We start from the raw sequence: 26111 nt of genomic DNA on the forward strand, positions 1-26111 counted from the left end.
TGCGACATCACTGAGAGTTAAAAACTAAATTCTTTCAACAATAATAAAACGAACAGCATTGCTGCTTTACCAGGTGTAACAATTAAGTTTAACATCCAGGCATCCATGAAAACAGAATTTATTATATTTAACGGACTTAGAAGTTAGCAGGAAGCTAGTGGAAGTTAGCTTGATCACTAGTGATCGCTAGCGACACAGCTATGTTAGCATAACATAAACAGTGAAGCTGGAGGACGAACACTAACACTTTTCCACTTATAAAAGTTAAAGTGAAGGTTCCTGATGGTTAGAAATAAATGCAATCGCATGGCAGGATACTGTAAACGGACCAAACTTCAGTCAAGAGAACAACTGAGATTCCATCCACAATACGAGGTTAGTCATTAATATACTGCAACAACATGGGAATAGAGCAGCTGCAGAGAATTCAACATTAATGAATCAATGGTAGAGAAGTGGAGGAAGCAAGAAGAATGAGTTTAATAAAGTTTGATTTATCTGACTGCTTTGTTTCGCTTAATGTGCCTTATAATCCCCTGCAGCTTATGGTCTGAAAAATACGTACTGCAAACGAAATCATTTGAAGAACTTGTTACATTAGCCTTGAGAATAGTTAGCTTCATAACTTGGCCAGCTCCAGGCCTCGAGGGCCGGTGTCCTGCAGGTTTTAGATCTCACCCTGGGTCTACTCACCTGAATCAAATGATTAGTTCATTACCAGGCGTCTGGAGAACTTCAAGGCATGTTGAGCCATTTAAATCAGCTGGACACGTCTAAAACCTGCAGGACACTCGTGGCCTGGGTTTGGACACCACTGCCATAACTGAATACTGAAAGAAACTACAAGTCACGATCAGCTTCCTCATCAAGAACATCGTGAGAAGTCAGTGCAGCTGAGCAGACTTACTCAGGAGGAGTGATAGAGAAGGACTGAAGAATGGCCACATCAATTCTCCCTGTGCGATAACACAGGTGGATCCTGCAAAACGAGTGTGTTGTCTCTAGTACAACACATAACAATTCTGGGTTTATCTCTGGACTCCATCTCTTTTACATCACTCTGTCAGAGGCCATAGCTGTGAGTGCCTTCAATCGGGCATACTGGGCATTTGCCTGGTGGGCCGACAGTGATTCTTCGTATTTATGGGTTGATGGGTTTTGTTTTGTTTGTTTGTTTTGTAACGGCATGAGCAATGAAAGGTGGTGGATTGGCCAGATGCTAGCCGATGTGTAAAAATAACTCAGTTGTTTGGTGGTGGCTATGGCAGAGCTTCCACAGCCCTGCTCACAGCATTCCTGACTCTTTTTCGCCTGCACAAAACAGTCCCCTTTAGATTATACCTTCGGCTACTGGGTATGATGGCTCAGCCATCCTGGTAGTCTGGCTTGGCTGTTTAAGAGGGTTTCAGCGCTGGGTGGTTTCTTCAGGCGCTTCCTACTGTTCTTGTGAGGATTGACAATACCACCATGGGGGCTTATATTAGCCATCGGGGAGGGATGCATTCACGCTAATAGCAGCAAACATTTCCTCTCTCTGAGTGCAACACATCCCAGAGTCAGAATGGGGAATGAATCTGCGAGGCGTTGTGTTATATGGTGATTGGGCTTTGCATCCAGCCACTGTAGAACAGCTTCAGCTGGAGCTTTTAGCCACTACATAGAGCAACAATCTTCACTAAGCTTGATCTTAGAAACACGTTCCATCTGGTGGACATTGGGGAGGTGACGAATGGAAAACTGTTTTCAACACTTGGACATTTCAAGCGTGCCGGGCTGACAAATGCCTCAGTTGTTTTCCAGGCTTTAATCAATAATGTGCTCTTTGTATGTGCACCTGTTTGACCTGCAGATTTTTTTCCAGAGAACAACTAGAACAGGAAGCAAGTCAGAGTTCTTCAATGACTATGAGACACTAAGTCTAGTCTTGGTCTTGGTAGCCGGGGATCCGTCCACCATGGCCTCTGATCCTGGCTGCCACGTGGCACACATTGCATGCGACCCCTATGGCGCCCACTGCAGGTGGTGGGCCTGCATAAGAATGGGCCCATGTCCCTTTTTCGGGTTGTGCCCAGCCAGGCCCCATGGACCAGTGCCCGGCCACCAGATGTACAGCTTCTGGCACCCTCCCCGGGCCTGGCTCCAGGGCAGGGCCCTGGTAACACTATCCCAGGCAGGGTGAACTGTTTCCTTGATCTTGCACTCATAGGGGTCTTCTGAATTAAATTGAATTGAGGAGCAGACACAGACTGTTTTATATGAGATCCTTCTCATGCACTTCAACAGTCTTATTCATCATCCAGTCTTAAATGATCCTGTTATGACCAATGACTGCTCGACTGTGTCAAAGAGCTACTTCCACAGTGTGGAGAAGCCATAATTCTGACTCCACGCCAAATAAAAGGGGGAAACCCTCCCAGGGATTGACACCTAACAGTTAAATAGTTAAAGGATTAAACTTCTCTTTCCTTTCTTTAAACAAAAAAATATTTTCAAAAAACTATTCAAAGGCCCCAAATATCTTATTTCACTCAGGGGAGGAAGGCAGACGAGAGGCAGCTGTGTCATTATGGCGTTTGTATCCTGCTGCTACTGGGACCAGTTACAGTTCCTTTCACTAACACACACACACACATTCTAGTTTTGATATCTTAGTGAGGACACCTAGTTGACATGATCCTTTTCCTAGCCGCTCACTGTAACCATCAATAATGGATGGTTAACGCTCAACCTAAACCTAACCATAACCTAACTGTAACCCTGACACTAGAACCACATTGTGAGTCTCAAACTCGTGAGGCACTTTTGTCCTCATAAATGACTGTTGGTCCCCACAAGTATAGTAACATTCCAATTCTTGGTCCCCACAGAGACATCTAAACAGGTACACACACACACTTTCATGTATTTTTGTCCACAGTATAAAAGCTGTTTGGGGCTGGGAGGAATTAAGTCCGTCCATGGCAACTTTCCCCGACTGCCTTCCACATTCTTTGAGTGCTTGCCTTGTCTGCTCGCTCTGGCGCTTTAATGACTTCCTTCAAATGGTACCAACACTTCAGCAACGACTGCAACATCATTTTTTCCATCTTCACAGCCCTGGAAGCATTGGACAGTATCATCTATTACATGGAAAATATTAAAACAGCTCAGCTCACAAAAGCAGGGAAACTTTGGGTGCAAACATGTGGAGACCACTAATTCATTTACTGCATGTTGCCTCTGCTCAGTGTCTGCTCAGTACAACATGGATCTACATGTTCACTCCTGCACTGGCCAAAGCTGGTAGTGGTACTGCTTAGACTCTTTGAGTGCTAACATTGGTGCTCCAATCATTTGGTCTGGCTCTAACGGTGTGATTCAGACTGAGCAGACCTGGTGCATTTTGAATCAAAACTGCAGAGTCATTTTACTATTATTTAATAAGGAAGAACAGAGAAGAGTCCATGACCACGTTATATCAGTAAAGATGTTGTGTCTGCATGAGAGTAGACTGTCTCTGCAGGCAGCATCACACCCAAACAGAGCAGACAGCCTGTTCATCCTGAGCTCGCCAAGGTCACCAAAGGTCAGGCGGACAAAAACCTGCAGTCTTAACAAAGCCACAGGCAAAGACACTCTTTATTATCAACTATCTAATAAAACGCAAAACAGCCAAGAAGTGAATCTGCCATGAATTTCACAACTTTACAAGCTAAGAAATAGACACTGAGCTTTATATTGATTAAATATGTTAAATAGATATTAAATTAAATATAGATCCTGATAAATGCCTCATTAATTTTTCATCATAGAATTACTGTTGAAACAACCCCTTATCCATGTTTGATGCCCTGCAATGGACTCACAGCCAACTGTAGAAAGCAGCCCAATCAGAGGCACTTTTTCTTTGACCCAGTTTATTCTAAGTGGAGATATTATCTGAATTTCAGGAGTGGAACCACACCTCATTCTCGCCGCCTCAGTTTATATATGCCCCCTTCACCAATACCCTCTGTTCTCATTTTCATGCCCCCCAGGAGCCGCTGCCGGTCCTCTTTGAGGCCTTCCCCATATTGCAGCACCAGTACACGCTCCCTCATCCATCATCGTTCATCGTAACTGAGGATGTGGTCCCAGCTAGTGAAATTGCTAGTAAAAATGTTAATGTGATGAACTCACCAGCTACTGGCTCACTGACATCCAGTACAAGAAGGCCAGGCTTACCAAAACATACAGTTTGATTTGTGCGCTCTGCTGCTGCACACAAATACTGTCCAACACAAGGAATTCAGCCTGGATTTACACTCTTCCCAGTGTCCTATGGCAGGTCAGCTCTATCACAGGCAAGGACAGCTTTGATGCTTCAGAAGTGTTATCAAAATAAATAAATAAACAAAATAGAAATAACATAGTAGTTTGGATCAAAAGCCAGACTAAAATAATAAGTTTTAAGACGCAATTTAAAAGACTGCATGGACTCGGAGAGACGAATATAAAGAGGGAGGTTACTCCAGAGTCTGGGAGGTACGACAGCAAAGGCCCGATCCCCTCTGGACTTCAGACGAGACCTCGGCTGCGTCAGGAGCATTTGATTGGAAGATCTAAGTGCCTTATTAGGGATGCACAAATGGAGGCGCTCGCGTAGATAGCTGGGAGATAAATTGTTCAAAGTTTTAAAGGTAAGCAAAAGAATTTTGAATATTCAAATCAAATCAAATCAAAATTTATTTATATAGCACATTTTTAAGACCGAAGTACACCAAAGTGCTTTCCATTAAAATCGCAGTACAAATAAAATCACAATAAAATATAAATTACAAATATATAAAATATAAGATAATTACATAATCTAAATACAGAGCCAGATGTAAAATACCCTAATTTGCCTTAAATGCTAGATCAAACAAATACGTTTTTAAACGTGATTTAAAAGACTGAATGGAATCTGACGCGCGAATATGAAGAGGGAGAGTATTCCATAGCCTGGGTGCAGCAACGGCAAAGGCACGGTCTCCTCTGGTCTTCAGCCGAGACCTAGGTTGCACCAAGAGCAGTTGGCCCGATGATCTTAGTGCTCTCTGAGGGCTGTACAGACAGAGGAGATCAGCTAAGTAGTCAGGTGCCATATTGTTCAAAATTTTATAAGTAAACAATAGAATTTTAAAATCAATTCGATATCTGATAGGAAGCCAGTGTAAATTTTTCAGAACAGGGGTGATAGAGTCAAACTTTCTAGTGCCGGTCAAGAGACGTGCTGCGGCATTCTGGACCAGCTGCAGACGCTGCAGAAGGGAAGATTGTAGACCCAAGTAGAGAGAATTACAGTAGTCCAGTCTTGACATAATGAAAGCATGAATGAGTTTCTCCATATCTTTGTGTGGTATGTAGGGTTTAGCCTTAGAGATTAGGCGTAGTTGATGGAAGCTAGTTTTTACCACAGTAGAGACCTGTTTGTCAAGTTTGAAGGAGCTATCCATGAAAACTCCAAGATTCCTGGCAGTATCAGTAAGGTGGTTAGCAACAGGCCCAAATGTGTCAGTCAATTGTCCCAGAGGCATATTTTGGTCAAAAACAATAGTATTGGTACGATAATCAACAGGGAGCCAACGTAGGTTGGCTAAAACTGGTGTGATGTGGGCATAATTTCTAGTTCCAGTTAAGAGACGCGCAGCTGCATTTCAAACTAACTGGAGCCGGTGAATAGAGGAAGGTGGGAGGCCCGAGTAGAGAGAATTACAGTAGTCTAATCTGGAAGTGATAAGACCATGAATGAGTTTTTTAAGGTCCTTCAAAGGGAGGTATGGCTTTGCTTTAGATATCTGACGCAGCTGGTAGAAACTGTTTTTTACCACAGAGGAGGTCGATTTCTTGAGCTGTCCAGGAAAACACCAAGGTTTCTAACAGTGAGTGAGAGATGGCTACCAAGGGGCCCTAAGGCATCAGTAAGTTGTTCCAGCGGGGTGTGACTATCAAAAACTAAAACTTTTGTCTTATCCTCGTTCAGTGTGAGAGACGTGACCACGTTTGTACCTCATTTAGACAGTCAAACAGGGGTTCCAGAGACGTAGAGACATCTGATGTCAAAGGGAAATAAATTTTTATGTCGTCGGCGTAGCAGTGAGAGGAAATGTTATATTTTTTAAGTATTACTCCCAAAGGCAGCATGTACAAGGAAAAAGAACTGGGCCGAGCACAGATCCTTGAGGCACACCACAGTGAATTTGTTTTTAAAAACTGAAGCTGGCCCTCCACCTCTGTCAGTAGACTGGGGTGAGCTTAGAAAGGTGAATCGGGTTGGTTCTGAGAAAGAAAAGAACTCACCAGGGCAAAGCCAAGTTTCAGTCAAGAATAAGAAGTCCAGCCCGGATGAAAGAATCAGCATACAGAGTCCTGAAGTTGGCAGCATGGTGTTCAGAAAACAGCCTGGGACTGGGAGGTCATTGTCAACGTCAGGAGGCACTGACTTGGCCCCCCTCTACATCAACGGGGAGTGTGTGGAGAGGGTCCACACCTCCCGGTTCCTTGGTGTCCTCATCTCTGCTGACACCTCCTGGACAGACAACATCTCAGCGGTCGTCAAGAAGGCCCAACAGCGGCTGCACTTCCTGCGAGTCTTCAGGAAGTACAAGCTGAACTCCAACCTGCTGCTGACATCACGGTATGGTACGGCAGCTGCACTAAGGCGGATAGAGGCTTCAGAGTGTGGTCAAGACAGCACAGAAGATCATCGGCTGCCCTCTCCCCTCCCTGATGGACATTTATTCCTCCCGCTGCCTCAGCAGAGCAGCAAGCATTATCCATGACAGCTCCAGTCCGGTTCTAACCTGTTCAACCTGCTTCCCTCAGGGAGGCGCTACAGGTGCATCAGCAAGGAGACCCACAGACTCACAACAGTTTTTTCCACCCGTAACCTGAACTCACACATGATAAACACAGTTCCACCCCCCAATGTAGGACCTCTATACACAGACTACACAACTATCATCACCACTGTGCAACACTTAATTTACGTGCAGTAACCCACACTGTAATATATAGCACTATGTTTTGTTTCTATATTTGTAGATAGTGCTGCAGAACTGTGCAACTCACCCCCTTTCTTTCCCACGTCTGCACTGAATAGGAGATGCTCTGAAGCTTATTGTGCATGTGTGTAGTGACAATAAAATGCATTCTATTCTGTTTTTGTTCACATGCTAAGTTCAGCATTCAAAATCTTGGTGTAATGTTTGAGTCTTCTCTGAGTTTCAACTGTGTAAAATCTTTATCTCACTCATAACATTTCTAAACATGGTCTCCTCTGCTGCACTGGAAGAAATTATCAATGTGTTTGTGTCATTGCATTTAGATTAATGTACTGGCCTCTGTGCTGGATTAGAGAAACCACCAAGGCTCTGCACCAGTCTACAGCTGACTCTGTCCATTCTTTTAAAAAGCAGTTCAAAACCTTTTTGTTTAAACAGATTTTCTGTTGAGAAGTTTTTTAAAAATTTTAAAACTACAGGTTTATGTCATTTTGGCACTTAATGGGTTTTTTTGTGACGGTTTGTCTGTGAAAACGTCCTCACAATCACTAAAAACCAAAGAACACCACCCCCACAGTAAAGCGGTGGAAACATGGGTCATTTTTCTGCTAAGAGCACAACATGACCTCCCTGCATGGAGGGGCCAATAGACAGGACCGCGTATCGTACTGTGACGAGGAACCTTCGTCCCATGAAGATGGATGTTCAAGCATGACGATGATCCAAAACATCGTGTCGAGGTAACGAAGCAGTGGATGAAAATAAGAGTGGCCTATCGAGTCTTCCACTCATCACCTCCAGCTGGTGACGGCAGATGGCTGCCCCTCACCGAGCCTGGGGTTACTTCTTCTTCTCTGTAATGTTGTAGGGTATTTACCTTATAAATATGAAATATATAAATATGAAACATGTCAAAACAAAGCAGAGACAGCGATCAGTGATAACTGATTCTCAGTGCTGGAGATAAGGATGTACGGTAACCTTCAACATTACACATCCTGTGGACACATACTGTTTGATCTATTGTTAGCATAAAGACGCTGACAGGTGCAGATGAATGAGCCCCTGATTTCTTCAGCCTACAGCAGACAGACTGTCAGGAGTTAGCTGTAGGACTGCAGAGCGTATGCTTGTTTTCATGTTGTGTTGTTGTTTTTAGCCTGACAGATGCCAAATGATCTGTCTGATCAAACGGGCGATTGTGGAAGAACACAAGCGCTTTGTCCTCTGGAGGCTGCTGACCTTCTCTGGCCACACAAACTGCTACACACTCACAATGACATTAACCTGTCAATGTGGTACACCACTCTATACTTCACATATCTTGGTTGTCCTCATTTACACGACAAACACTTAAATAGACACACACAGTGACACTGTACGCCACCCCGAGAGGCCCAGCGTGGCACGCTACTGGTGTGTCACATGCTCAGAGTCCAAACAGCCTCTGTGAACCCACACTGCTGCAAATATGTCGCCAGCACCTCCAGATTCAAATCAGTGTGTCATTGAGCAACAGAGGTTAGCAAAGGTGTCCCAGTCCAAATATGGTGTAACAGCAGGAACGTGTGGGACATTCCTTTCTTATGACTTCATAAACTCAGCTACTGGGAGATTAATCCAGCGTGGTGTGGCAGCTTTGATCGTAGACCAAAAATGTGCAGTCCAAAAAGATCCCAGCGTAATCAAAACAGGCCGTCCTTTGGCGTCCACCGGGCAGTGTTTTGTAAATAATGTGTGTTTATCATTTATATGGGAATATAAAGAACTAGTTTTAGCTGTTCTACATAAACAGCATATCCCAAATATCATCAAAACAGAAAATTAGAATAAGAGCTTTCAAATCCAATTTATTGGCACAATTATTTCAATTTACTTAAATGTGCTCCGAGGGCTAACAGGCTGTTTAGATCACAGGGACATGTTACATAATGAAGTAATGAATGTCATTTCTAACTGTTTGATTTTAAAAAGTATGTTTGATAAATGTGGGACAAGGACAAGCATGTAATGGGATTAGTGGGGATACATTCATGGAGGAGAGGAGAAGTCCTAAAGCTAGCTAATGAAAGGACAGCAAACTAACACAGAGGAAGAGGTCAAGGCAGAACAACAAAGATTTCTTTGCAGGGTGAGATGAGGAAGGGAGGAGAGTAACCACTGTGATCACCCAGAAGAGAATGACTCAGGTCTGTGTCCAGTCTCCCCAAATCAGCATGACACAGCAAACTAAGCTACATAAATCTCTGAATTACCAGCTGAGCCACTAATCCAGGCGGTATGACACTCGCCAAACTGCTAGTTCTGTGATATTTTACCACCGAGCATAAAAGTGCTTACAGGAAAGGCCAGGAAAGAATAAGCCATGAATACAGAGTTTAAATCATAAGAATATTTTATAACGTTTAACATTACGCAGAAGCATTTCATATTCATGAAACGCTTTCAATTAAAAGAAAACATCGAAACAGGTAATAAGAACACACCCAACATGCTCAACACCCACTTTAGTACTTCCTACTCAGCAGTTTCAATTACTGGTTAAAGCAAATGTGTTAGAAACTTAAAGCACGTAAAGAATCTGCTCAAGTCAAACAAGACATCAGACAACACATCACCAAGAAGGCAAGTTTAAAGCAGTCCTACAGAAAGGTTTCAAAACTCACTCCCACAGCTTGATTCCAAGGATGTTAGATTCCTATCGGGCCTTTTCTACTGTTAATGTTTAAGCTAAATGACAACTTTGTTTGTCCACTGTCAGCATTCGAAACAACTTCTACAGGGTTTAATGGAGCACACAGATTTGACTTTTTACAAAAGCACTCAATGAGCTGTAGTAATGAAGAATTGTATCACAGTACGTTTTGTCATATCCTGTCTAAGATGTTTTTTCTTGCATGAGCCTAAGCACTCATTTATACTCGTATCCAATACAACTGATTTCGGTTTTATGCTTCCTAAAACCCTTAAAATTCCTTGTCAATGTCTTTTAGTTTAACCAATCCTAAAGAAAATCAAGCTTTGCTGCTCTACTCTATTTCCCGTTCCCTGCAACATGTGTGTGGATGCTGAATGAGACGGGTGGAGGGATGAGCGCTACATGGTTGTGTTTGAGCAGGAGGGCCGGATGATGAATGGGCTTTTATAGACATGCTGTTCGTTTACGGAGGCTTGTAGGCGATGATCTCTTTAGTGTAATATGAAAAGGAAACAGACACATCGTGATATCACAAACACAATCCTACATTTGTGCCAACCTAATAAAATAATATGCAGTACTGTGTGAAACTCATCAAGTGGCCTGAACTAAAAGTTCTCCAGCAACTTTAGTAGCATTGCTACTTGAGATCGTTCATGTTGCAGCCAAGAACTTCACTGATGACTGCTGCCATGGTGTAAATCAGCTGGTTGGTTCCAGCGATGGTCACACTAGGGACTGTCCACTGCAGTAAAACTCTGCATTATCACTCCGTTACCTGCTGCAAGCACTGCCACAGTCTGATTTTCTTTCATCACTACCTGAATTGTTTGACTAAAAGGAAAAAGAAATGGCAGGTGTCCTTCTCTACAGGGGCAGAACTGTTGGCAAACTGTTCACCACCCCCCAACCGCCCTGTCTGTCATCACTCCACTAGCATTGCTGTTTGTAATTATATTCACTCCACTTTTACACACCTGTACATAATATCCTAAAAGCCACAAATCAATTAGAACCCTGCTCTGTTTGGTAATGAACTGTGATAAAACAAATATCCCCTGCCTATGAAAAACCATAGGCTTCCCAAGGGAGTCATGAGTTCATAATGTTCATGTTCATAAACACTGAAAGCTGACATGGAGTAGGTCCCAGGCCCTGAACTCCATAAGCAAGAAAATGGATTGATGTATAAATACACACACACATATATACAAATATATTAGGGGTGCAACGACAAACAAAATTCACGGTTCGGTTCGATACTTTGGTGTCACGGTTCGATATTTTTTCGATACAAAAAAAATGTTCATGCCTTTTTAATTTGTCATTTATTAAAATTATAAATATATATTTTAACTCAAACGTACAGTTTTTAAATTTAATGTTGCTGAAACAACAAAGTAATAAAAAATAAATAAATCTATCTGATGGAGGAATCGCTCATCTTTGGAAAAGAGAGTTTATTACAGAGAAATGTCTCTTTCAAAATAAAAGCTATACTATACGCTTCTTCTGGGCTATATTCTCAGCAGCATATTAAACATATCAGGTCCCCATAAGGAGAATCCTGTGCTAACGGCTGTCTAAATGACTCGGGTAAAGTTTGTAGCATGCTGCTTGTTGTTTTGTCTGCTTCCACTTGTCTTTGCACTAGGATGATGTCGGAGTAAATGTGCAGTCATATTCGTTGTGTTCCCACTAGTGCTGTCAGCGTTAATCTGAAATGACGTTAACGCCACAACACGGCAAATCTCCGTTAACGAGCTACCGCCGATCGCCCCGTGCGTGGGGCTGGACGGCCAACACGTTAACGAGCTAACTGCGCTAACACACTAGTTCCCACCCATGTAATTGAGCATTGCGTGGCACATCCAACATACTGTTTTACTTTAGTCCATGACGCGCTTACCTTCAGGGTCATACGTCACATGAAGACCAAAATAGTTCCAAAGGCCAGATCTGAATGAGGGTGGGGGAGGTTCGTTTGCCATGTTGCAACGAGCTTAACTTCTGTCTCGCTAGCTTGCGCTGCGCTCAGTGGATCTGTGCTCGACAGTGCAGCCTAGGCGGAGTAGTCGAACACAGATCCACTGAGCGCTCAACACAGACAGCATCGTCAGAAGGAAAGTTGATAAAATAAATTAAAAATTTTGTATTGTTCGATACATATGCTTACTGAACCGAAAGCACTGTATCGAACGGTTCAATATCGATACGAATATCGTTGCACCCCTAATACATATATATATATATATATATATACATACATATATATACATATACATATATACATATACATATATACATATACATATATATATATATATATATATATATATATATATACATATACATATATATATATATATATATATATATATATATATATATATATATATATATATATATATATATATATATACACACACAGTGGGGCAAAAAAGTATTTAGTCAGCCACCGATTGTGCAAGTTCCCCCACCTAAAATGATGACAGAGGTCAGTAATTTGCACCAGAGGTACACGTCAACTGTGAGAGACAGAATGTGAAAAAAAAATCCATGAATCCACATGGTAGGATTTGTAAAGAATTTATTCGTAAATCAGGGTGGAAAATAAGTATTTGGTCACCTCAAACAAGGAAAATCTCTGGCTCTCACAGACCTGTAACGTCTTCTGTAAGAAGCTTTTCTGTCCCCCACTCGTTACCTGTATGAATGGCACCTGTTTGAACTCATCATCTGTATAAAAGACACCTGTCCACAGCCTCAAACAGTCAGACTCCAAACTCCGCCATGGCCAAGACCAAAGAGCTTTCGAAGGACACCAGGAAAAGTATTGTAGACCTGCACCAGACTGGGAAGAGTGAATCTACAATAGGCAAGCAGCTTGGTGTGAAAAAATCAACTGTGGGAGCAATCATCAGAAAATGGAAGACATACAAGACCACTGATAATCTCCCTCGATCTGGGGCTCCACGCAAGATCTCATCCCGTGGGGTCAAAATGATCATGAGAACGGTGAGCAAAGATCCCAGAACCACACGGGGGGACCTGGTGAATGACCTGCAGAGAGCTGGGACCAAAGTAACAAAGGTCACCATCAGTAACACACTACAACGGCAGGGAATCAAATCCCGCAGTGCCAGACGTGTTCCGCTGCTGAAGCCAGTGCATGTCCAGGCCCGTCTGAAGTTTGCCAGAGAGCACATGGATGATACAGCAGAGGATTGGGAGAATGTCATGTGGTCAGATGAAACCAAAGTAGAACTTTTTGGTATAAACTCAACTCGTCGTGTTTGGAGGAAGAAGAATACTGAGTTGCATCCCAAGAACACCATACCTACTGTGAAGCATGGGGGTGGAAACATCATGCTATGGGGCTGTTTTTCTGCCAAGGGGACAGGACGACTGATCCGTGTTAAGGACAGAATGAATGGGGCCATGTATCGTGAGATTTTGAGCCAAAACCTCCTTCCATCAGTGAGAACTTTGAAGATGAAACGCGGCTGGGTCTTCCAACATGACAATGATCCAAAACACACCGCCCGGGCAACAAAGGAGTGGCTCCGTAAGAAGCATTTGAAAGTCCTGGAGTGGCCTAGCCAGTCTCCAGACCTCAACCCCATAGAAAATCTGTGGCGGGAGTTGAAAGTCCGTGTTGCTCGGCGACAGCCCCAAAACATCACTGCTCTCGAGAAGATCTGCATGGAGGTATGGGCCAAAATACCAGCTACTGTGTGTGCAAACCTGGTAAAGACCTATAGTAAACGTTTGACCTCTGTTATTGCCAACAAAGGTTATGTTACAAAGTATTGAGTTGTATTTTTGTTATTGACCAAATACTTATTTTCCACCCTGATTTACGAATAAATTCTTTACAAATCCTACCATGTGGATTCATGGATTTTTCTTTCACATTCTGTCTCTCACAGTTGAAGTGTACCTCTGGTGCAAATTACTGACCTCTGTCATCATTTTAGGTGGGGGAACTTGCACAATCGGTGGCTGACTAAATACTTTTTTGCCCCACTGTATATATGTGTGTGTGTGTGTGTGTGTGTGTGTGTGTGTGTGTGTGTGTTTCTGTGGTTCAGCATTATGATGCTGAACCACATCATAATGAATAAATGGATAAATTTCTGAAATCCCGGAGCAATGCAAATTAGCCGGTGCGAGGTAAGGAGCTCTGTCATTGGTTAGACAGTCTTAGCTTTGCACCTATACCAAAGGCCATTCAGCCTCTGTGTTTACACTCTGCCTACACAGATGTTGGACATGAGACGACACAGGAAAAGGATTTTTGATGTGAGGTTTTTATTGAGATTTTATTTCTTTTTTTTCTGATTTGAAGTATTTATTAATGGAATAATAATTTATTTTCAAATACTGATTTATAAATTTTTTTCTTTTCAATTAAATTACTAGATAATAAATTACTTTTGTATTGAATAAATAAAATAACTTAAAAATGAATTTGTAAATTAATATTTTATCGCACAATTCATTGTTTAAGCAAAGAACTTTTTATTTCGATGCGCTGGATCTTCTGGTCCTCTGCACATAAGTGGATTTCCATTTAGACTTTATATAGACAACAACTCAAAGTGCTTTACAACAAGTCACATTCACCCATACGATCATCTAGTGCTGTACTTTAAACACTTTAAACACAAACACAGACACTGTGGGGAGAGGCCACAGAGGCACAGGGAGAAAACTCACACAGAAATCCAACAATTAAAGAGGAACCTTCTCGATGTAACACTACCATCCTGCAAGATGACCTGGTCCTGGGCCATCTTAATAAGCATGCTGTGCACAGTAGTTTCATATTCCTGCCAGAACAAACACCAGACAGTTTGTACACAAGGCTCAGATTCTCGCTTTGCCAGATACAGACAATAGTTTAAGATCCTAATGTCTCTGCACAGCTCTGTATGTACTGAAATATCCAACCTCAGATATTTCCTGCTCACTCTCTGCACCGCCTTAGACAACAAGTAGTTCATGCTATACATAGCATTGACTTTTCATTCCAGCCATGTGCACTCATCAGGGCATCAGTGCTGCCGTAGTAACCACACTAACACTTCCTTGCACCTGTTGAAATGGCCTCAGTCTGATCGTGCCCTGAACAAACTCACCTTTAACATCCCACACACGGACTAAATATGTGCGTGTCAATAACACGTGACAGGAGAACATGCTGGTTGTCTGTCATGGGGCTGAATTAGAAACAGAGCAGGAACTACAGTTTGTCAGATTAAGACTGATCAGGTCCAACATCCGCTCCCAGCACTGATTTACACGTTTGGTGTCACATTGAAGGAAACGCCTACTGGCACAACCTGCATGTGTTAAACTGCTCCTGCGTGTAAACAGCGTGTCACTTACGGCTTTTTGCATCACAAGGACGCGCACTGGCGTCTCAGGGTGACTCAGATGTTTGCTGAATGAGGTGTAGACCGGACTAGGCGGGACTCATTTCAGCAAAACACGAGCTTTTCCACCCACCAGTGTTTATCTGTGTGCTTATTTTAAAGAATTATTCCATCGTTATCAAATACGAAGCATTACACGCACGTCGCGCCGTTTCTGCTGAGTCAGACACCAGTGCTCCCGTGTGCTGATTCTCGGGTCCATCTTAAACTGGTGTGTTTGCGAATGAACTTCGGTAAAACGTTACAACGTTACCGGGCGCGCAGAGGGTCTCGGAGGCGTGTCGTACCTGTCGGGTGGTCGCGGGCTCCTCGTTCCCGGTGGGTGAAGGTGTTTCTCCTTCAAGCGATGCTGGGGTGACCGGAGAAGAAGCCATGTCCCCCCGACATCACCTCTCACTAAGCACCGCTCCTACTGTGACTTTCCTCGGTGTCCTCCAGCGTGCAATACGCTGCCTGGCGCAGTTTGCACGGACGGTGGACCGGTTGCGTCGCTCGTTTCCTGCGCGATCAAAGTGAGTCTTCGGCTGCACAGTGCAGCCACTGTCCCTCCTCCGGCCGGCGGACTAGTCCAGGCGAGGCGGATGACGTTGTCCCGGGTCTCGCTCGCTCTCGCACATGCAGGACTTGGCCCAGTCTGTCTTCTTCTGCCTCACTCTGCGCTCTGCTTTTCACTTCATGTCTTTTTGTTTTGTAAGGTGGCTAACACGATCACTCCTCTTCTGCCTGCAGGACTCTGTGACTGCTCTGTGCTGTGGCAGCACACTCCAGCCTGATAGTTCATTTTACAGCTTTTGGCACTGCGACGCTCTCCTCGGCTCGACAGACACAATCTCACCATGTCGGCACAATATACTGAGTGCAATCCATAACATGATTTTATCTCACTGTAACTTTTAAATCGACCAAATGTTGCGTAAATGACGTGTCACGTGACTTGAGCACATGCACACCCCCTGTCCTCACAGCAGACATTCATCTTAGCCCCCCCCCCCCCCCCCCCCCCTTGTGCTTTGAGATCATTGCTGCAACAAAAAGTTGCCACAGATATTTCTACATGAAACGTACTGAATCAGTTGGCACATATTTAATATATATTAAATATAATATAATGTTGTTTTGTTGAGTGGCTGAAATAAAGCTGAATCGCATCACAGGAACGACACAGCCCTGTTCCTCCAGGCTGTTAACCTGTGAATCAGCAAACATGTATGATTTATTGTCATTCATTTGCTAAACAAACTTACCTCTGAACTTTGACCCTGACAATTCAATTTTATTTATATAGCGCCAAATTACAACAAAAGTCGCCTCAAGGCGCTTCATAGGTACAGAGAAGAACCCAACAATCATATGACCCCCTATGAGCAGCACCCTAACCATGGATTGGAGAAGAATGTGAGATGGTAACAATGACAGCTCAGGAGATGGCAAATACACTAGAAGAGCCACCTTTATATCATGCTGAGCTGAGGGTTTGTCAAGCCCAGCTCAGATTTTCAGGAGAAAGGTGATGTGAACCAAAAGCAGGAGGAGGTCATCACTGCTGGACTGAAGGCTAAGAAGGAAGAGCTTCTGCTATTTGCAGTGTATACTGCTGTGGATGCTGTATCGTGTGACATGCACAAGATGTTTCATTCAGACTGAACTCTTTCTTTGTAGTGTTTACCTGGAGAAGATCGGAGGGGCTGGCTAAAATGATGAAAGCTCGAAGCAGATCAGAACACCGCTTTGAAAACTTGTACGTGATGCTGTGGGGTTGATTCAGTGACCTTGTGGGGCCATAACAGAGAAATGACAGCAGTGTAGTGGATCAAATAAAGAGTGATGATGTTATATTTGTGACTGTAGCAGGACAAAGGCTCAAAAGGTTGCAGGCGTTGTTAATTGAGCAGAAGATGGACGGCATCAAGCCCTCTCCTCGACAGCTACAGGATCACAGTCTGCAGGTTCAGTTATGCAACGTTTTAGCATCGATGCGTGAAGTTAAGAGCAGACAGGGAGGTTATTTTTGCACTGGGCTGGAATGACTCAGTTTACCTGTCAAAGGCTATCACGGCTGGGAGAAAACCCTCAGCATTAGTAAAGAAGGACCACGGTGGCCTCTGGGTAGAAACACTGCAGAGTTCATGTGGATACGCTGCTGCATTAGGTCAGATAGAAATATCATAAAGCATCATTAAGTAAAAACGTTTATTAAGAACAAATGTTTAAATATTGTTAACGTGTTTCCCAGAAACATCTGTAGAGACAAAGAGCTTTCTGTTGTTGCTTCGAGGAAACAAGCTCTTCTTTTTAGTTTTGTCCTGGTATTTATTCCAGGACGGACTCATCCACTGAGCAGTGTTTGGGTTTCTTCCTTTTCCTCGTTCTGGATGCAAACTATTACAACTTGGGCTTTATTTCAGTGACAATGGCCTTAAGCTGCAATACAACAGGAAGTTACTCATATATAGTAATTTCCCAGACCATATTAAAAATCCATTAACAGGAAATACAAATGATGGGACAATGCCACAGCATGGACATTAGAACAGTTGGGAAAATTTACCTGGAAAAAGGTGAAAATGAGGCTTCATTGAACTGGAATTACAAAGACCAGGAATGTGAGATCCACCAGCCACAACTGAGGGTTTTTACACGTCATATCCTCAAAGTAGAACTACAGTGATCAAAAGAATCGACTTTAATGTTATTCTTTCTTTATTTATGTCAGATTTAACCCCCCAAAAAGCTTTAATCTTTAACTAGTCTTTGGACGTAGCTACAGTACGGTCAGGTTGACAGTTTATGGGTAACATGTGGCCACCAGGCACTGCGACACACTTCCATGTTATATTACCTTGGCGTCCAGTAGGAATACAGGAGAATCATGTGAGGAATCTAAGAGTTGTTTCTTAATTCAATTCAGTTTTATTTACACAGCACCAAATCACAACAGCAGTCGTCTCAAGGTGCTTTATACTGTAAGGTAGCTCGTACAATAATACATACAGAGAAAAACCCAACAATATGACCCCCTGTGAGCAGCACTTTGGCGACAGTGGGAAGGAAAAACTCCCTTTTAACAGGAAGAAACCTCCAGCAGAACCAGGCTCAGGGAGGGGCGGGGCCATCTGCTGTGATTGGTTGGGGTGATAGAAGGAAGACAGGATAAAGACATGCTGTGGAAGAGAGACAGATGAACCGCTGAGTGTTGTCCCGTCGAGGTGGCTCTTCTATGTTGTGCATTTATGGCACCAAACCACAAATGCAAAGGAAGAAAGGGTCGAGGCACAGCACCCAGCTGCCTGACAATATTCAGGCAACGTCCAAAGCCCCACAAAGGACCTACCCACACCCCACTGGCCCCGCCCAGATCAAGGAGCTGTCACAGCAGACAAAAATGTGAAGTCCGCACATAGTCGCCATGGCACCCACCAACCCACCACACCATCCCCCATGGAGCTACCAGGAGAGGCATACTGGCCCACTGAGGATCACAGAGGAGCAGACCCAGGGGGGCTGACAGCACAGCCCCCACCCACCAGTCGTGCAGCTTATTTTATCTTGTCAGCGTGAGCCCCACCTAAAGGGGACAGAGGGATTAGTGAGTTGCATTAGTGGGGCAGGAGAGAGTGAAGCAGGGGAGCCAATGTCACTGCGATACGACTCCTCAACACCATCCAGCCTGCCCCACCACTCATAATGAGTCCTGCTGTGCTCTGTAGCAATGATGCATTTTATGTGTGTGTGCCAGGTTAGTGCTGTGGATTCAAAGGAGCACAGTTCCACTAAACAGGAGATCAGGATAAACCCCAGTAACCAACCCTGCCCCCGCCATCACATATTCTCAATCCCAACAGAGGCCAGCCCCACAATGACATGCCACACGTGATACACAGCCAACATTACTGTTATAATTACATCTTTATTACTTTCCTTTCAACCTATTGATTTTGCACCTTAAACTTTCTTTGGTTGCTACAAGCCACAAAGTCCTTTATGGTTTGTCTCTGTTGTGTGGAGGGCTGTTTTTAAGAGCTCAAAAATGGGTGTATCAGAGTCAAACAGGCAGCACAGTGGAAAAGTGGTTGGCACTGTTTCCTGACAGCAAGAAGGTTCTGGGTTCAAATCCAACATCTAAGCTGTTTGCATGCTCTCCCCATGTCTGGGTCCTCTCTGGGTTCTCTGGCTCCCACAGTCCAAAGACGAGCAGTTAGTGGGGTTAGGTTGATTGGTGTATGTGCCCATGAGTATGAGTGTACACGGGTGTTTCTCTGTGTTAGTGACAGTCTGACAGAAGGCTGCATCCCTCAGCCTCATGTGGGCTGTGTAGCCCCTTTACCACTCAGTGAGAGCTCAGACCTGTTTCTGGTGGGTGGTGGACTCCTCCAGGGCTTCCCCTGATTCCCCTTCTGCCACAGAAGACTGTGGCCTCAGAAACTCATATCTGCTTTTTGCAAATGAAGCGAACCTGTTGGCTTCATCAGCAGGGGCGGATCTAGAAGGGTGGCATGGGGTGGCAAGTGCCACCCTAAAATGATCCCTTGCCACCCCAAGTGCCACCCCAGTTTTGCATATGACAGTGTTGTTTATTAAAATAAGTTTAACAGTTTGAGCGTAGTTACAGTCAGCAGTGAATATAAATGCTAGAACTGGATATATTCCATAGTGTCCCCCCCTCCACATTAACAAATGGTTCAGCCCATAGCAGGACGGCTTTCTTCTTGTTTTCAGCAGCAAGTGATGCTTATGATTGTGCCAGAGCACATTTTGAACAACACCATGGGAATTTTGGATTTTACACAGGTGGGTGGATGTTACACTGTGGAAATGAAGGAAGGTGAGTGCTATTTTAAATGGTTGTAGAAAATGAAAAAACAGCAGGTGTATTGGCTGCATTTTTAGATAAATAGTTGTATCTGTTTACAAAATGTACAATTTATATTTGCATTTCAAGTTATAAACATTTACCCAACACGTCTGTGGTTTTTTTACAGTAAAAAATACTGCTAGGATTTTAGGTTCTTTGTGTGATTTCAGATCAGTAATAGTTACATTAATAGTAATAGTAATACTAATGCAGTATGTCAGTGAAAAAACAACTAAATTCAGTTGAGCTGAAAAGATACCAAACAAAGCAAGAGGAGGAAAAAATAAAATGAAACAATCTGAGGGTGAAATACAAACGTAAACTCAAAGGAGTCACAAATGTCCGGTTGTGTTTCAGACCTCAGAGGGTGAATCCAACAAATCATGAAAAATGAGGTTTACATGTTTGTTCATGACAGTGCAGATTTCTGACATTTTGTGTCATTTAAGCTGCAACAATGTGACAGTTTTCTAACAAAAACAGTGAAACTTAAGTTAGACTTGTGTTTGTAAATGAAGCGCCCCATGTTGTGTAGCTTTCTGGAGTTTATACTTATTGGGCTACATATGTATTTAATATACAGGCTGTACAGTACATAACATCAAAACTCACATGTTTCATGTAACTAAAGTGTGTAATCATGTGGGTACAGACAATAATTAAGTTATAGACTATATTTATATGAAAAACGTGCATACTTACTGCATTTGAATCATTTTAACCACATGTAACCACCTGCATATGTGTTTGGGGGAAAAAGGCTTTGATTTTGCCACCCTAAGAAAATTTCTCTAGAGCCTCCCCTGACCATTTCACAGGATTTGCATTTAAAGATGCAACAAGACTAAAATGGTTAGGGTCAGGAGGTCAAAGGTCAGAGCTCCTGTGGGTCTGAGGGCGGCCTCACGCTGGAGAAGGATGAAGGAGTCTGACCTGAGCCAGTGTTTGACATGAACACATCAGCACTGCTGTCAGTGAGCCTAACGACAGCCGTTAGCATCATTTCAGTGTTTCAGTCATAAAAACACTTCCTGTCACTGTGGTGGTTACAGTGACATCATGCAGTTTGTGCTTTGACCTCCAGAGGGCGACAAATCAGCACAGACAGAGAGCTCCATTCAAACTTTGCTGCCATCAGGAATAATTCTTCAAATATAATCATCAGTGTTTGAGCAGTTATGATATCAGGGACAATCTAGACATGTGTGACAACACTGAACATGTCACATGACACACCTCAAACATCATGTGATCCACTCTCAGTCTGCACTTTCATTCATGACTTCAACAGGTTGAAATGAGCTTTGAAGAAACATTCAGTGAAATAAATCTTTCATGGATTCATGTGAGCAGCAGATGAACTTTGTACCAACAACATCTTCAATAACAGAGTCTGAATGAAGCTCAGGTGTTGATGCTGCTCACTGATTGGACGCTTGCTTTCAGCTCTGCTCTCAGTCTTTACTGCACAGGTGAAGGTAGAAAGTGTGACTGGATCTATAGACTGGAAACAGAGAAACATGCTGAACATTTGAAGCTTTGCAGCAGAAATGTTCATGTTACAAATACAGCAGAGCTGATCTGGGATCAGTGTGTTCACACCTGCAGCTACAACAAGGTTTCATGTCTCCACACGTCAGCATGTGAACTTTACTCTGACTCAGTCTGAGCAGTCAGACGGCATATTTTTAAAGTTAACACATCAGCACACACAGAGCTGAGCCCCTCCCACCTGTGCTGAGTTTCAGGTGGAGTCCCGCCTCCTTCCAGGAAGCAGCTCACCTGTGTGTCCGTGTTTAGTGTCCAGGTGTGGAGTGGAGCTTGTTGTTGGTGTGTGAAGAAACTGTAAGTTTGCTTTGTTTCCTCCTTTAACAGTTTGTCTTTAGGAACTTTACTGTTTGTTCAGCTCGTGTTTGATTTCTTCACACAACAAACTGTGTGTGTTTGTATTTCCGGTCTCTCCATTAAAGTCAGTGTGTAATGTTTCCTGGCTAACATCAGCTGTGTGCAGCTTAGTTCAGCACAAATCTGCCGCTCCATAGTTCACGGTAACGGACTCACAGCTGGACCAACGAGGCCGAGTGTGTCCGCCACTCTGAGCTACGTTCGTGTTTGTGTACTTGTAGTTTGTACTTTGAGTTCACTCAGAGCCCACAGAGGACGCAGCGTACGTGATGACGTCACAGCCCTTTACCTCCTTTACTGTCACTGTGATTAATATTTACACACGAGACACCTGCAGAGCTCTGACGCTGAGCTAGCCACACAGCATGCTAACACTAAGCTAAAGCTAGGCTAGCCAAGAAGCCAGAGTGAGGTTAAAGCTAGTGATGGGCAGATGAAGCTTCATGAAGCACTGAAGCTTTTCATCCAATTGGTTCACCCCAACGCGAAGCTTCTTGAAGCTTCATTTGCTCTAGTAGGACACCTACTGGACGTAAAAATATTAGTTGGCATGAATTTGAAGAGTGTGGCCTTTTTGCACACAGCCTGTAAATGTCAACAACAAAAGGAGTGTGTAAAACATGTATATTGTAGTGATGCAGTGTACTGTGTATATTTATACTGGCAGTATGGAACATGATTATTTGGAAATGCCTAAAATGGAAATGATCATATACTGTGAGGTGAGGTGTGGACAGTGGTTGTGCTTTTGTAACATTGAGGCAAGGACAGTGATTAGTGTTTAGGGGACACATCATTGGTTTTTGTTAAAAAGAAACAGTTTCTCCACTGTGGCAGGTCGTAGGCGATTTTTTTTTTTCTAAACTGTCTCTAACTCTCACTAACCGCAACTCTCCATCAAACGCCCACATTTTGTCTGAGGGGTTTATATCGCTGTCATAGCTCGCGGCAAAGTTCGAACCGCTTCCTGAACCAGTCACGTGGTACAGCCGGGCAGCGAGGCTTCGGACGTCATCATTTTCAGCTCCTCCCATAAATGAAGCAAGCCTGGATACGCGCTTCGCGGAAACGCCCCCTCCATTACTCGACACACGCTTCGAAGCCTCGATACAGAACGTCACATCACTAGTTAAAGCTGAGTAAACACTGACCCCAGACCGGGGGCCCGTTCTTCGTACCTCGCTAAGTAGGTTAGCCGGATTAGATTGTTGACGATTTCGCGTGATCCTGGATCAGTCGGTTCCCCGAAGCTCATCCGGGACTTGCTGTCATAGCAACAGAGCCGTAAGCGTAAACCTGCTCGGGAGCAGGTTTACTTTATGTAAACAGGATTAGATCGCGGCCACGCAGGTATGTCCGCTTCATTTATACGAAAGCAACAGCGATATTTTTCCACTGTTTCACCATAAATAAATATTATCAATGTAACTAAAGATAATGCAGCACTTGATCCTTTTATTGATGTCACACAGATACATACAGGTCATTTCCTAAAAAAGGGAAATGTACTATTAACATTCTATTACATGTATGTGATTATTACAGATGTAATTCATATTTCAGAGTAGTAATTGTAAATTACTTCGTGTAATCAAGATGAGAGACCACGGCTATAAAAGCGAAGGTGGATTTGGGAAGCCTGTCGCAGCCATGTCCTGTCCGTATACGCGACCAACCCATTGCGGAAGGTGCAAGATTGATAAGGAGAGTCCTCAGAATTCAGCGTATATTACAGGATAGACAGGATCCTTTAGCTCAGCGCGACAGTGTGCTCATTGAGAGATATCGATTTTCCCGTGAGGGTATTATTTACTTAACCAACTTGTTGACGAGGGGGTGCAGGACCACCACCTGTCTTTTTTTTTGCTCTGCCCTTTTCTTGGTTGCTGTTATGAACAAACTAACAGAGTATTACAGGCCAGTATTACCTTGCCAAGAGACGCAAAGCAATCTAAGAGATAAATATTACCATTCTGTAGAATACTCCTGTATTCCACTTTTACTTGTTCCCATGTTCTTGTGGGTCCTGTTGTGGCTCTAATGTGAAAGGGGATATAATATAACATATTATAATATAATATAATGCCATATGATATTGGACAATATAGTGTCATATGATAGATCTACCCTACCGCCAACTGGTGTTGGCCAGAGGGGCCGATGGCGCGATATGGCAGCCTGGCTACAACCGTAGCTGCCTCCACCAGTGTGTGAATGTGGGAGTGAATGAATAGTGGTATCGTAAAGCGCTTTGGGTGCCTTGGAAAGCGCTATATAAATCCAATCCATTATTATTATTATTATTAAATTACCTACGAGTTTGATTTGTCAGCAACTTTCTGCCAGCCCTCTCTCCTTGCTTTTGCAGCCTTTGCAGTGTTCTCTTGCGTTTTAATTAAACTCTGAAACTCCTGAAATCCCTCACTCATGAGTTCTTGCTCTGCTGCCGGAAAATACCGAGCACGCCCCTTGGACATTTTCGCCGACCAATCAGCGGGTTGCCGATCAATGTTTCTACTATCGATGCGTAGCCCCTTTTACGACACCCAGTGATGTCACATTCCTGCGTCCAGCTGTAGTAATCGTCAACAGCAGGTGTGTTCGGGGAACCGGATTAGCGAGCTCACGGTTAGCGCGATGATTTGATCTTGGATGTGTCATTTGATCTTGGATGTAGTAAGCGACGTACGAAGAACGGGCCCCAGCACCGTGATAAAGTGAGCTGCTGCTGCTGAACTTGAACAGGTAACAAAGTGATGAGCAGTCAGGCTGCAGGTTTCTACCTGTTCATGTTTCTACAGTAGAATCACTTTGAAGTGTCTTTGTGCTGTTTCATCTTTGATTTGTGTTCATAAACACTCAGAGAAACATCACGTGACCTCATCAGGATCTGTGTTGGTGTGTGGGGCTGTACCTCAGCTTTATGTTGTTACATGCTCATTTGTTCATTTTAACATCAAAGTAATGTTATGAGGAGTAATGAAGTAACGTACTCCATTACTTTTAATCAAAGTGTTCTGTGTAATATGTGTAATAATGACTGTTTTGAGTAATGACCAACACTGATCACAACAAAGAGGAAATGCCTCCAACATGCACAAACATTTGAGCCACAACATGCAGTTAATGTGCACAAATGTCTTTGATATGCTGCTCAGTGATGGTGGTGACTGTCAGAGCAGAGCTACTGAGAATCAATAAGTAATATCAATGATGGGATCAGAATCACTAAATTCTTCTCATCCCTGTCAGTATCATACATGTGCTGTATAATGTGATAAATGTAGAGGTGCTGGCTGTTCTCTCACTCTGCTGTTTAGCTGTAAAGGACGCCTCCCTGCCTTTGTCTCATTCATGACCTTTAATAGTCTCTTCTAACATGCAGAGATCTGTATGATCTGTTTCATAGAGTCTAACCAGCCTGTACAGGTAACAACAACAGTCACTGCATCACTGACACACAAACGTCATCTCTGTCAATAACAACATTCATACATGGAATAAAAACACATCAGTGGATCATTGCTGGAGCTGATGTTTGTGCTCCTGGTGCAAAGGCTCTCAGTTTGCTCCTTGAAATAACATCAGTGGTGGGTCAGCGACATGCTTTCTTTCCCTCTCAGGTTTAAATATCTGGGACTCTCCACCGTTTGGTTTTAGAGCTGAAGAAGCTTCTCAGATGAAACGTCTTCCAGAAACTTAAAGACGTCTCTTTTCTCTCCAAGCTCCTTAGATCACATGACCTGGATGACTGAACCTACAGACATATTGACCTGGTTTCATGGTCACATGACAGGTCAGAGGTCAGCGACTGTAACTCAGTTCCTCCTGTTAATGTGAACTCACTGAGTGTTTGTGGTTTACCTCTCAGACTGACTGAAGATGATGATGGAGGAAGAGGAGGACAGAGCAGAGTCTGCAGGGTCCAGCTGTCCGTCTGTGAGGAGTGACCGGTCCAAAGGAAACAATCCAGACTTCAGTGGTGAACCTGGAGCAACGAGGTCAGAGAGCTGAACTCACTGAGTAACAGAAATAATTCTGCACTGACATTATAATCAGTGTTGACTCTGGTTGATTGTCTGACTGTGTTTGTGAGCTGAGAGGAAATGAAAATGAGTTTGTAACAAAAATCAGTTTTGTCCAGTTTTCCTGTAAAAAGCTGAACTCTAATCTAAGAGGATGTTACTGACAGGAAACAGCTGCATTATCTG

The 26111-nt window shown here is 43.4% G+C and overlaps 2 protein-coding genes across 2 annotated transcripts in view; both read left to right on the top strand.

Moving 5' to 3' along the window:
- The window catches only part of LOC143416083 (uncharacterized), a 188722-nt gene that overhangs the window by 40100 nt on the left and 122511 nt on the right, over nucleotides 1–26111 (top strand). The window lies entirely within an intron of this gene.
- LOC143416057 (protein NLRC3-like) overlaps nucleotides 2047–26111 on the top strand; it is a 52637-nt gene continuing 28572 nt past the window's right edge. The window contains exon 1 of the mRNA XM_076881425.1: nucleotides 2047–2155. Within this exon, the coding sequence (XP_076737540.1) occupies nucleotides 2047–2155 (109 nt within the window). The remainder of the gene's footprint in view (nucleotides 2156–26111) is intronic.

This window comes from Maylandia zebra, unplaced genomic scaffold, assembly GCF_041146795.1.
Source record: "Maylandia zebra isolate NMK-2024a unplaced genomic scaffold, Mzebra_GT3a scaffold11, whole genome shotgun sequence".
Classification (NCBI taxonomy): domain Eukaryota; kingdom Metazoa; phylum Chordata; class Actinopteri; order Cichliformes; family Cichlidae; genus Maylandia; species Maylandia zebra.